General features: G+C 41.6%; 3 protein-coding genes across 4 annotated transcripts; 1 reads left to right on the top strand and 2 right to left on the bottom strand.

Moving 5' to 3' along the window:
* Positions 1–3,216: 3,216 nt before the first annotated feature.
* Positions 3,217–4,770, bottom strand: LOC111595536. The gene is made up of 3 exons (XM_023309320.2): positions 4,495–4,770; positions 3,546–4,270; positions 3,217–3,486 (listed from the first exon to the last, which is right to left on the bottom strand). The coding sequence occupies exons 1-3, from the start codon at positions 4,762–4,764 to the stop codon at positions 3,237–3,239; spliced, it is 1,245 nt and encodes a 414-aa protein (XP_023165088.1). The 5' UTR covers positions 4,765–4,770; the 3' UTR covers positions 3,217–3,236.
* Positions 4,771–7,124: 2,354 nt separating this feature from the next.
* Positions 7,125–8,094, top strand: LOC111595455. Of its 2 annotated transcripts, XM_030226165.1 has the most exons (3): positions 7,125–7,431; positions 7,488–7,832; positions 7,938–8,094. In XM_030226165.1, exons 1-3 carry the CDS (start codon positions 7,332–7,334, stop codon positions 7,967–7,969), a joined length of 477 nt encoding a protein of 158 aa, XP_030082025.1. In that variant the 5' UTR covers positions 7,125–7,331; the 3' UTR covers positions 7,970–8,094. The 2 variants fall into 2 exon arrangements, with proteins under 2 accessions (XP_030082025.1, XP_030082024.1); XM_030226164.1 differs by lacking the exon at positions 7,938–8,094 and having other exon boundaries at positions 7,251–7,431; positions 7,488–7,931.
* A 3,273-nt stretch (positions 8,095–11,367) lies between these two features.
* On the bottom strand, positions 11,368–12,268 carry LOC111595537. Its single transcript, XM_023309321.2, has 2 exons — positions 11,751–12,268; positions 11,368–11,692 (listed from the first exon to the last, which is right to left on the bottom strand). The coding sequence occupies exons 1-2, from the start codon at positions 12,160–12,162 to the stop codon at positions 11,673–11,675; spliced, it is 432 nt and encodes a 143-aa protein (XP_023165089.1). The 5' UTR covers positions 12,163–12,268; the 3' UTR covers positions 11,368–11,672.
* Between the last annotated feature and the right edge of the window lie 669 nt (positions 12,269–12,937).

The raw sequence follows: 12,937 nt of genomic DNA, 5'->3' as shown, positions 1-12,937 counted from the left end.
GGCTGTTGCTTTCTGAGTCGTGTCTCTCTGCGAAAACTTCTCACAATTCGATTCTTATCGCAAGTGGCATGTTCAAAAGTCATTGTGGGAGACTTGGCCCTAATTACTCGAGAGTTCTATGAGTCAGTCTATGAACGATTTGAGCTACTCTCCAAAGCTGAGTGAAAGCGTGCTCTTTGCAACTCGCTCTACCAGGGTAAATGAAGAGTAATCTCTAGCTTTATAAGTTCAGCTTTCTAGGTCTTTACATATATTTCTAGAGATCTATTAGTTGAGCATAACTAGCTGAAATCTTAGACATATAGAATATAGAGTATGTTTCTATTAACAATTAAACGAGATACTAATTTTATTTTAAGAATCAAAATCTTAAACATCAACTTTTACAAACTTTTTTTTTTATATTTTTAAGGCTTGCCAATATGGTTATTCTGAATGAGATCTTTTAGTGTATTATAATTTAATCTATTTTTAATTTAATTCGTAGAACTAATAACATATTTTGCAATCTATTTTAATTTAATTCGTAGTACTAATAACATATTTTGCAATCAATCAATTTAAGTCTGGAGGAAATCATCCGATAATAATTATAATTTACATACTCTATTTAGGCCTGAAGAAAATGTTTCACGCTTAATATATATATATATATATATATATATATATATATATATATATATATATATATATACATATATATATTTATATATATATATATATATATATTTATATACATAAATTTATATAAATTAAATTTAAAAATATAGTAACTTTTCATATACATTTCTACAATTCTCAAGATTTGTTCAGTTCCAGCTCAGGCGTTTCTTTCAGTGCAGCTTTTATGACGTAACCTGAGCCACTCCTAATAAATGTCAGCTATTTAGGCTAATAATTTTGACAATTCTATTGTCAGAGCTCTAGGCCTAAAAGGCAGCCAACTACCCTCGAGGCTCGAGTTCGTAAACATAAATGTCAGCCTCATAAGTAGATGTAAATTCATTTTCGCAGAGAGCTGAGGAAAGAGACTGGGAAAAAAACAGCATAATTTTTGAAGGCTTGACAACCCTGGGTTAAATGCTGCAAAAAACTTGGTGTGGCAAGTAAAGTATATAAAAATACATTAAAATAATGCGTGCTTCGCACGCCGACAGCTGATGCAAGACACCAACTGAGGGAAGATCTGCGCGACTACATCTCGTACATTCATTTATTTATGACAAGCAGCAAAAGGAAAAAATAAATAAAAATATGCAGAAAATATATATGTGTGTGTGTGCCAAATAAAGTGCGCAAGTCAATAGAAAGAATATTTTATGAGGCAACGAGCCACGATTTGCCAGGTAATTGCAAGGGACTACTGAGAGAGGCCGGGCCGCGGCAGAGGTCTGAGCAGACAGGGTGTCTTTTGTCTCTGAGTGCGGACAATGGTTGCGTCTGTTAATCAGCGCAGCTTTGCCAAAGTAATCAGTAAATATTTGCAATTTCCTTGTCTTTTCAGGCAGCATTTTCCGCATTTTCATAAAATGCAAACTTTAATTTAGCTGCTTTCCATTTGGCATTGATTGTCTGCATGTCAATTACACGACTTCGAAATGTTTTTGCTTTCCATTTCCCTCATTTTCTAGATATTTTATTTTATTTTTGAATGCAATGCAATTTTGGGAAAGTTTTTTTTTAAACATTTCATAAAAATTTTACCTTCAGTTTAGTCATAATTAAACTAATAATTCATTTATAACAATTTGAGCTTAAGAAATGTATGAATGGTCTTATCTTAGATCTATTACGAAGCAAAGGCAACCTTGGATAACATCGATAATTACTCCAGTCGTCGAAGTGCTCTCAACAATGTGCCTTAAAAGGCCGCAACTGCTTTCGAAATTGGCCAAAATTTGCGTGCAGAAATGTGGTAAAAGGTAAACAATTCAATTGACATGGACTCAGTTGAGTTCGAACAGTTGTCGAAGAAGCGAGATAAACGGAATCTTAAAGATCTTAAAATGTTCCAAGGAATCTTTCGTGCCGTCGTTCACCTGATTTTATTGCTAACACTTTGCCAATACGCTGCAGCTTCGGATAGTGAAATTGTTGAGGCCGAAACGTATCCCAGCTTGAGTGCAACCACCGATATGCCCGAGATGCCAACGCCAAAGTGGAGCGCCAACGATACAGTCCTGGTAAAGCCTTATAATATATTGGAGGCCAGCTGCCCCCAGGGCTATGTTCTGGCCAATAAACACTGTCATAAGCGAGTGCGAGGTGCCCCAACTGTGGAGTAGAATAAGAAAAGCTGAAAGTAAAAATAAATTATTTGATCATTAAATGTTGCTGATATCACAATTTTTAATCCAAAAACCTAGACGAATTTTTTATCTTTTAAAAATCAGTTAATATAAAAAAATGCATTTGAAGCTTCCTTCAAGCATAGCAAACATTATACTAATATCACCCACTGTGAGACCCGTTTCAAAGCCAAATTGATGATGTTTCTGTAAAAGCCTAGTTTCAGTATATAAATACTGATATCGCCCACAGTTCGGCCCCCATTATAAGGCCGCGTTGATGCCTTAATTTATGTTTGATCTGAGCATAGATAATTTTTGACTGCAGTCGCTTCTAAGGTCAGGGCACAACCCTTCCATCAGCCTCGTTCGAGTGATATGCAGACAGTGGCTGCCATTAGTTAGAAGCCCATTAACCAAAAATGCAATCGGCCAACTGGTCGAACGGGCGGGCGGACACATGTCCAAGCAACGTGCTGCTACGTGCAGTTCGCTTGTCCACGTTCCCGTCATTTACAGGTAGCAGCTGCATTGACATCCAGCCGACAGCAGGCGAGGCCACCAACAACCTGGCCCACTGGGCGCGTTTTGTGGCATATTAATTCATGCCATAAAATATGGCTACACTTTGGGCAGCAGCATACAGAAATGGCAACAGCAACAGAGCCAACGAAATTGACAAAGTCTCGACGTAAACGTGACAGAGTGAGGGCCAAAGAGTTGGACAACGCGGCGCTGAATGAGTTAATTAAGCGCCTCACGGCCTGTAGCATAATTTCAAGTCATTTATCAGTGACACTTTCGGATGGAGGACTCGACGGCAAATGTAAATTGGCTTAGATCATGGGACTAACAATGTATACGAAGTGGCCAAATGGCCACATGGCAGTAGCAGACAAAACATGGTAGCTTCATTATATCTTGCTGTGTTTATTGGGTGTGCAACATTTACATATTCTGACCCAGCGGATTATTTAGCCAGGGATAAACAATTGGGCACTTGTCGCAGACGCTCATATAACGCGTCTCGCCGGTGGACATCTTTTGGACATTGCAGTGCACGGGCTGGCAGGTGGCGTTGGGCTTCGTCTCGCAGCTCTTGAAGGGCTGCCCCAGCACTGGCTTCTTCACGTACTCCAACATGCGGGATATGCCCGTCATATACACATCCGGATAGGTGGCCAAATGTTGCATGAATCTGCGTAGAGAACGATGAAGTTAAGATTAAGTTAAGAAGACTCGGCTTGATTGACGTACTTCTTGAAGGCGGCAAAGTAGTTGCGGCCACGTGCGAACCATGCTGCATGCAGATACATGCCGAATGGCGCCCGGTTGCCCTTGTAGTGGCGATTGAAGTTTTCTAGCATCCACTCGAACAAGGCATCTATTTCGTCTGCGGGCGGATAGACGCAGGCGTCGATCATTGCGCAGCTGTAGCCCTCAGTATCATTCCAGGTGACCATGGGATTAACCCAAACGCCAGGTAATGAAGCATCAGGACATGGGCCAATCTGGCAGTCCTGAATGGACATGTAGTCCAGTGTATAGGGCCACATTGCTGGATTCTTATGCTGCTGCGTCGGCCACGAGCTGTCGTAGGTCAGACCCAAGTTCTTGACCGCCTCATAGTTGTTGTTGCCAGAGATCTGCAAGAAGGGCAGACGCATGCCCTGCAACCTCTGTGCATCTATCTTGGCAAACGTCTGCAGCATCTGCACCTGAGCTCCAAACTCGCGCTCAATGGTCTCCACATCCGCATCGCGCCAATAGTCGGTGCCATCGCCATGGGTCACCGAGTGCAGTGCAATCTCATGGCCCGCATTGTACAGGGCATTCACACGTACGTAGTCCGTGTACTCATGTGATACAAAGAAAGTGCCAGTTGCGGCACAGCCATCCGGATTGACCAAATCATTGAAGAGCAGCTCGTATTGGGCATAGTTTACAGCATTCACAGCATCGTCAAAGGTGATGGTAACAAACTGAGAGATGAAAGTGACAAATTGAAATATGTTATCAAAATATTTAAGTATTTTCTAAAATGCTTAAGCATATATTATAATTAAATAAATAATTTAAGGACTTGCCATAATGAAGTCAAATTACAACTCAAAGTATTCAAGCTATGATAAGTTAACTATCTTAAGTTAAAAGTTCTAACTACACTTCATTATATGAGTTTATATCTTTTAATAATACAACGCACCTGCGGTATCTCTTGCTCTTTGCCCTTAAACTTGGGCTTTGGTAACATCGCATCTGAGCAACGGCAGTCGGGTAACTTGCACTTGTCCGCTGAGCATGGCTCGGCTTTCTGCAGCTCCTGTTTCTCCACCTGCGGGGCTACAGTAGTCTTTGTCTTGTTCTTCAACTTGGACTTGGACTTGGACTTCGTCTTGCCACCTGGCTTCTGGGCCTCGCAGAGTAGCGCTGTGGCTAGCAGCAGCCCCAGTACTAACAGCGTCGTGAATTTCATGCTGTACGAAACTCTTTAACGTCTTTCAATTGCTTCACACAAGAACTCAGGCTTTTATAACATGGACTGGCAGTTAATATCTTATCGAGGTGTGGGTGAAAATATGATTTACTTGTAGAACATGGCTGTGGCTATTACCATTGGGTGTGCCCAAGTACGGAACTAACTATATGTTTCGATAATATCGCAAATGTTTTCGCATACGACGCATGTGAAGGCATATTGAGAGCTCAATCATTTTACCGAGGGGAGTTCACCGAGCAAAGAAAAGACAGACAGGTGCCCTTTTCACCTTGACTTAAACATAACTGATAAAATTAAATTTCTCCTTTCTCCCTTGTTGTTTCTGTAGTCTTAAAGCACTTGAGATGATTCAATGATAATTGAACAAATTTCTGTATTGTCTGTTACGCATTGGACAATAACATAAAGATATCTTTTCGGTTACCTGAATCCTTAAGCTCAAGTGTATTCAAGTTGCTTCAACTACAAACTGATAATTTCAGGAATCGCTCTCGCATTGCGCATTCCAGCTAGGGTGAACAAGGACAAAACTTGGCTCATTAGCATAGCCCAAGTGAAGAACTTAACAGCTGAGATTTGCGCCAGTGGCTCGAGTGGAAAAGTTTGTGCTAGCAAATCGAAGCGACTGCAGCTTCAAATTATGACAAGCCCAACAAATGCACTTGAAATCGTAAACAAGTGCTTCAAAACTTTTGTGGCACGACAGAAGCTCTTAAAACAAAGCCAGAAATCGTATTTGAGTGCCTACCCAGCCGCCCTCAACCAACGCCCAAGTTGTCCCTAAGTGACGGCCAATCAGAATGCAAAATCCGAACTGGCAAAAGTCAGACAGCGGCTGAAATTGGCGAAATTCATCTTAAAGGCAGCTGCAGCTGGGCCGCTGGCTGGATTGCAGCAGCAGCAGCAGCAGCGGCAGCTACTGCAGCGATGCGGATTTCTTGGCACGCTTCCGCCGACTGGCATGGTGCACGCCTACAATTCATTTCAGTCACGTTCCGGGGCGTTGCCGGCAGGGGTAGGTGCCCCACGTGCCGCAGCCAGCCAACCAACTGGCGGCAATCGTCAGGCCGACAGCACAAGCAAAAGCCGAGAACGACAAACGAAAAACTCTCGGCTGCCATGCGGAAGTCAGCGACAGCCACCTCCAACTACAGTTCAACAACTCCAACAGCCCCACCAACGCCGCTACCTCTTGCAGTTCGCTGTTGGAGTTGTAGGGGCAACGCAACATGTTTGAGTGAGTTTGAAGCCTGCGCCCATGTGACGTATGCGCAATGTGTCATATAAACGCCCCTGCCCCGGTTCGGCCTCGCTCGTACCTGCGACAGGGGCACTCATAATAATAAAGATTGAGGGCAGCTTGAGACCCAAAGAGTTGATTGAAATTTGATTGACAGCCCGCATGAATGAAGATGAATCTTTGCAACTCATAACTGAACTGAACTCAACTGAATGCAAGGCTCTGTTGCTCCGCTCTCCCTCTCCCACTCATTAGTTGCTGGCGCGTCGGAGCGTGAAATCAAAGTGAAAATTGAGACGCTTGGCGGCATGGGGCACACACGAGCGTCTCACGTGTCCCAAACTGCTTTAAAATGGAAATTTTTGCCGCTAATACGATTGTAGCTCATATGCGTGCCAAAGATCTAACTCAAGGCCCAGCTCTCACGCACGTCTGAGCCACCCAACAAAAAAACTACAAAGTGGGTTGGCTGGTTGGGTGGTTGCTTGCTCAGGGAATTGAACATGGTGTAGCAGCTCCCGAGTTTGCCAATTTCCGCGATAATCACACAACTAATTTGCATAGCGAGTGAAATGGAAGCAGAACACGAAATCTACGCTAATCAAATCAGCCAAACGCACAAATAAAACCTAGTTAAATACATTTGGAATGCTTTGCCAAAGTTGAAGCTGCTTGACTTTTAGCAGCACTTTGCCCACTATGAAGACGTCTGCTAGAGAATTGCAAATGAATTTATAAACAATAAATAACTTAAGTTAAGCTTACATACTTAACTCGTACTATAAAACTTAATAAATTTGTAGATTAGAGTTTCATTGAATTTCATTTAATTGAGACTGCAAATACTCTACGTTCTCCATTAATGTTAAATATTTTGTATATCATTCGAGCTATAAACCTAAATCTTTTTTCTATTTGACTCTGTTTTATTCTTTCTAAAATAAACAAATATTGGGCTCTGTATCATTTAAGAAAATATTATTTTATAAAATGCTGAAAAAAGTCCACAGAAAAAATTCATCAGAATAGCAAACACAAATTCAATTCAACGACAATTTAGTGTTAAGGATACTTTTTATATAGACCAAATATATAAAGCGTATAAATAGTTTATAGAATCTTAATCCCTGGACTCTTGCACTCAGTTATCATGTCAAGCCATGCAATTAATATTTGTCTCTAAAGCTAGTTCGACTCGCTGGATAGGGCATTCCAAGTTCTATATTCCTTACTTTGTCTATCTTCATTTTTTTGGTGATACCAAAATTGGCAAGTCTTGTGATAAGCTCGAGGTATTATCACTATGTTCCCTTTGTTATGTAAATTTGAGCTTACTGAAATTGTAATTTCCAGCCAGTTTGCGGTCTTTGTTAAGTCTGGATTCATATTTGAAACAAGTTCTGGTACAAACTAAATGTCAACAAAAAAATTTCACAAAATTTATAAAAATCTAATTTAGATACTATGTCAGAGTGCGAGGAGATGGACCGCAAAGTTAAGCTCCAGGGCGTTACCAGGCTTAATAGAAATCTGCAGAGTAACGAGGTGCTGACACTGCACTACTTGGGACTGCCCTATTTGGTCCTGTGCCGCAGACCGGTGCTGCGTCTTAAGGTGCCGCTGAGCACCTACAACTTCCAGGATGGCGAAACCGATGGCATTGCACTGCAGTTGATCTTCACCTGCCCGGTGAACTACCCCCTGCAGCTGCCGCGTGTCGATCTGGCCGAGAAACGCAATGTGAGCACCGAGCTTGACCTTAAACTGCGCACGGAGATCGCCAAGGCACTGGAGCAGCATCTAGGTTTGTACATGATAGTGCCTGTGGTGACCCGAGTCCAAATGCTGCTGAATGACGAATTGAGGAATGATTAAAATTATGCCCCCATTTGCTTTTTTTAATCCATAGAGTGCGCGGCGGGGCAAGGGGGTACGTTCTAAACGTGTGGAGTGTCTTTTGCTGTTCTATTTGGGACTGTTGGCAGCCGCAGTTGGGGCTGAGTCCTTGTTGTCTGGGCATCTACTGGCATGTACGTGCACAAACATGTTTGCCGTGGAAAGCTTTGCCGTGGAAAGCTTTGCCGTGGCCCGTAACTCACGCAGGATACGTGACTTCTGGGGTTGACGGCGTCGCACTTGGCCAACGCCCCGCCTCAAGTATGCAACACTTGGCCGAATGTTAACACGTGCAGGGACGACTGCTCATTAATTGGTGAGCCAGCCGGTCATTGGGCATCGGGCGTTGGGCATTGGGCATTGCATTAACTTATCTTTTATGCACATGCCAAAGCACTTGCCATTGCTATCTAAGCGAGTGGCTTTAACTGCGCTTAGTCCTTAGCACATGCACACATCCTTGATTCACTTCCTCTCGTTGTCGCCGCGACAGCAGCGCCAATGAAATTGCCAGTCAAAAAACGGCAAAGACATTCAGAGTAGCAACGGCAGAAGCTTCCTTGGGCGCATCCTGTTTATCGTTAAGCGTGCTGCAGCATTGGCGGCGGCGTCAAAGTCCTTTTGCTGGCAATGCCGGATGTCTCTGGGTAATTTAGATAGCTGCAGTTGTTGCTCACAACTTGCATAATGTCACTTTCAAAGAGTTTTTAGAACCAAATTGCAAAAAACGAACAGCATCGCACACAGGACATGCATGCATGAGGACAACGAGCTGGCTGGGCGGCTGGCTACATATAAGTTTGCACAGCTTAAAGTCAATAAGTATTGCGATAGCTCTAGTTAGATAGAGTTGCTGGCAGCAAAGCGCGCAATAGAGCAATGTTAGAACACCTTGAAGGAATAATATTGGTACTTTATAATCGTCCGAAATTCAGTCTTATACGAGATCTGTTAATGACTCAATGTATGTGGAAAATAATAGAAAAACGTTTATTAGACAGGTCAATAGGACTATGTTAAACATTACTTCTATATACTAATAAATTTATACACAAACATCAGAAACAAAATACTGTCTTTGTTCTGAAATAAAACTAACTAAAATATAAAAATATATAGAATATAGTTATAAATTTCAGTTTTATTTATAACAATTATATATAGAAAACCATTTAGTTACTAAAGGAAATATTTAAATTTATACTAAATATAACATTTTTCTATATAGAAAGTTGAAACTTTATTTTAAATTTCAAATAAATGTAAATGTTCCATAAGAGCTGAATTTATTTATTAAGGGAAACACCTTTAAGAGAGAGTTGCTAGCTCAAACAATTTATTAGAGCAGTTCTAATGAGTGAGCTCTACAAACTGAACTTTCCTTTATGCAATTATCAGCTCTTTTATAAAAAAATCTATACTAAATACAACATTTCTTTATATGAAACCTTATTTAAAATAAGTAAATGTTCCATAAGAGCTAAATGAAACGCCTTTCTCAAATATATAGGCAGTCCTTGCTCCAATATACTAAGCTCCTTCCCAGCGCAGCTCTCTATTTGCTATCCAGCGTTATAAACTTATTTCACCATCTATTTTTACGTTTGGGGCTTATCATTTTTGGCAACTTGTAAGTCAACCGCAAACATTTCGAGATATTTCTTTGGGCTTCAGTCTTTAATGCGGCTGTGACGACATTGGCGACTGTATGCCCGAAGGATTTGTGCGTAATGAAAAACTGCCAGCATACAGAACGCGGATGACGATGACGACGACGAGGAGGAGGAGGATAGGGAGCAGGATGGCTGTGGCTTAGCCGTGGCAGGTATTGCAAAATTGAAAAGCGCTCGTCGAGCTTGTCGTGGCATTAAAATGGCAAATTTGTGTGCGTCGCCAATGCGGCAGCACATTCAGGACATTTATGGCCGGTAACTAAACGACGCCAGGCAGACAACGCCGGAGACAGGCCATAAAAACGGCGACGCTTGCGTGATAAGCGCATAAATCAGCTAAAGACCAAAGTATACTTAGTCCGGACTGGTTCCAGCAGCTCCCATCCCAGCTAGACATCGCCGCCTTAACCCTTGGCCATCAGTTGACTCAGCTCGTAAAATTAGCAGCGAGTCCGCTGCCCAGCCACATTTTAATTGTTTGTAATGCAACTGTCCTTCTGGATTCTTATTTAGACTATGGCAACGACATCCCATTGTTCTTAGCAATATAGAAATTAATTTGCTGCTCATTCCCGTTCGCTCTAAGTGAAATGAAACGCCATTTCCCTGACACTTAGCTAAGTAACAGAGGAGAACTGGGTTAGAGTTACCTTTGGATCGCTGTAAATTAACTTGTTCATTTATGTTGTGTTGCCACAAGACTTTTTCCTCCTCCTATTATTTTTAGACTTTTGTATATCTTATAAATAGTTTTCATATTATAACATCCCGAGTTTTCAACTTCAAAATAATTAGCTAACTTCAAATTATAAAATTTTCTGACAAATGAAAACGAAGTAAATCTTTAAAGCATTTGTCAAGGTAGCAACAATATGAAATACAGAAAAGATCTCGAACGGAACGGAATCTCAACGCGAAGTGAATTTTTGATGGCTCAGGTTGACCATCAAAGCGCCATCTATTGGCAGTCAGAATAACTAACTACCGTCTGCTGGCATCTCGAGCTCATTGCTTATGCTCGAACACGAAACAAATTCAAATTACAAATTATGTTGTCATTTGTGCGCTTTACGAGACAAAGCCCCGAAAAAAATACAACCCTCGAGCGAGCGGACAACCCTCAAATGATATGTTAAGGCAGAGGCATAGGCAGAGGCGGAGGTTGAGACCGCCGTTTGGCCCTGACAGTGGGCAGTAAATGTTAATCCACGGGCAGAGCTTGCGCTCGGTGTCAACTATTTAGTTTCCGGTTTTAACTTGTGCCATAAACTTGGCATTATGTGTCCGCTTTTATTGCATACTTGCAGGCGCCTCCCACCTCAGCCGCATCTCGCATCATTGTTTCTTAATAATCCGGTGTGGCGATGTGCGGAGCGAGTGCACACGTCTCAACATTAAGAATGTTTATGGCCCCATCCCAGCGGAGTCCAGTTGCGAGTCCAGTCGCCTAGTTGCATGCTACACATATTTCCTCGCGTTGCAGTCATAAATGCGCTTAATTGGCAATTTTTGTGGAAGCGTGTTGAAATTTTTATACGCATTACACACACACACACACACACACATGTGTGTTCGTGTATGGATTGTAAAAGTTGCAGTTGAGTTTTGCTTGACTCATAAATAGGATATATGTATGCTTTTGGCACTCGCTGTTATGCCCACACACTCATATTTTTATTATATTTCATAATACGGAAATGCTTGAGTTTTGCACCGATTTTCGCATGAAACGTGCCATTCAATAAAACAAAAAATCATAAAGTTAAGCCTTTCATCGAAGAAATATTTATATTTTTTGAAAATTTTTCATTTCGCATTAAATGCACTTTGGGGACATTCACATAAATTTTTTTTCATTTTTATCATCAACGTAGAGATTTCAAAATTTCAAACTTCCATTCATAGTCAAATTTTTATCAAGAAAAAGAGCCATCGTGCTCGATCCCAAGTATTTCACTTATGGCCTTGTCGACCATCACACGGATAATAAATTTAAAAAACAAAACAAAAATAAAAAACAGCCCTGTTTCTAAGAGCTACATTCCATTGGACAAAACGCTGGGCACACCGTGTGGCTACAAGTTTCTTGTTTCATCTGCAAGTCGCTCAGGTAATATTTTTAGTTCATTTGAATTGAGCTTTAGTCCACTTACTCTCGCCAACGGCATGCTCAGATCTCTTCTGCTCCTCGCGCTCGATCATATATAGGGCACTGCTCACCATGGGTATTATGTACTGTGAGCCACAGTCCAGGTGCGTCACTCGATCGTATTCGGAAAAGATGACACTCTCCAGATAGTCGGGAAAGTTCTTCTTCGATCTGATGTGCACCTCGGGCATGCTGCGCGGATAGAATTTTGGGCACATGAAGACCATCTTGCAACTGATGCGAGAGTCCGGCGACATATCATTATCAACATGCCCGCGAACTGTGACCTCTAGCTGAAAGAAGTGTCGAGATTTTCGAATCTTCATCGGGCAGCCGAGCAAAGCGACGGTGCGCAACTCAGAGTCCCGCAGCGATTTGCAAAAGGAAGAAAGCTTCTCGAAACCAACGGTACTCATTCTGCATAGGTATGGAATAAAAAAGTTACGATTATTTCTAGAATTTTTGAATAGAGCATAAAGTTGAGAGTATACTAAACAGCGTCTAATTGTAGCTGAAACTGAAATTACAAACATTAGAAACATTTTGTAAGCGATCTACTTATCAATGTTGATATGATTCAGTATTTTTGAGTAAGCAACTTGCCACTGTATCGCTGTATATGCAGCCTCAGAATACTTAGCTCTCTCTTTACTTGGCTACAAATAATAATAATAATAATAATAATAATAAGAAATATCTTATCGCACAGCTGCAAGAGAAGTCAGCTAATCTAGCAAAACTTCCAGCCCCCATGGATAAGCAGTTCTTACCACATACTTCACTCTGAATTTATTTTTGTACATTTTGAGACTTGCATCTTGTAAATGGTTGTCTTGTAGCTAAAGAATTAAAATCAAATTGAATGACAATTGAATAACTAACATATTCATAACATGCCTTTTGGGCGTTGGCTCGCCAAATCGATGACGCGGAAGAGATGTCATAGGCCAAGGCATTAATATTGCTGCCTCTGCGCTCAGTTGAGTTGGCTGCTAGTTTGCCGCGTCCTTCTGTCGTAAGCTCTGTAGATTCTATTAAAATCGCCTGTCATTGCTGCCTGGCATCGTTATTGTCCGTCTACAGTAGAGCAAACAGAGCAGCCAGCAGCTCAGGCCTGGCCTGGCCTGGGCCCTTGGCTGGGTCCTTGGCAGACATGCTTAGTCCTTTAGACATTGGCAGCGACGTTGTTGT

This window comes from Drosophila hydei, unplaced genomic scaffold (genome assembly GCF_003285905.1).
Source record: "Drosophila hydei strain 15085-1641.00,03,60 unplaced genomic scaffold, DhydRS2 tig00000060-arrow-pilon, whole genome shotgun sequence".
NCBI classification, from domain to species: Eukaryota; Metazoa; Arthropoda; class Insecta; order Diptera; family Drosophilidae; genus Drosophila; species Drosophila hydei.
This window is presented reverse-complemented; position numbering and strand designations above follow the sequence as displayed.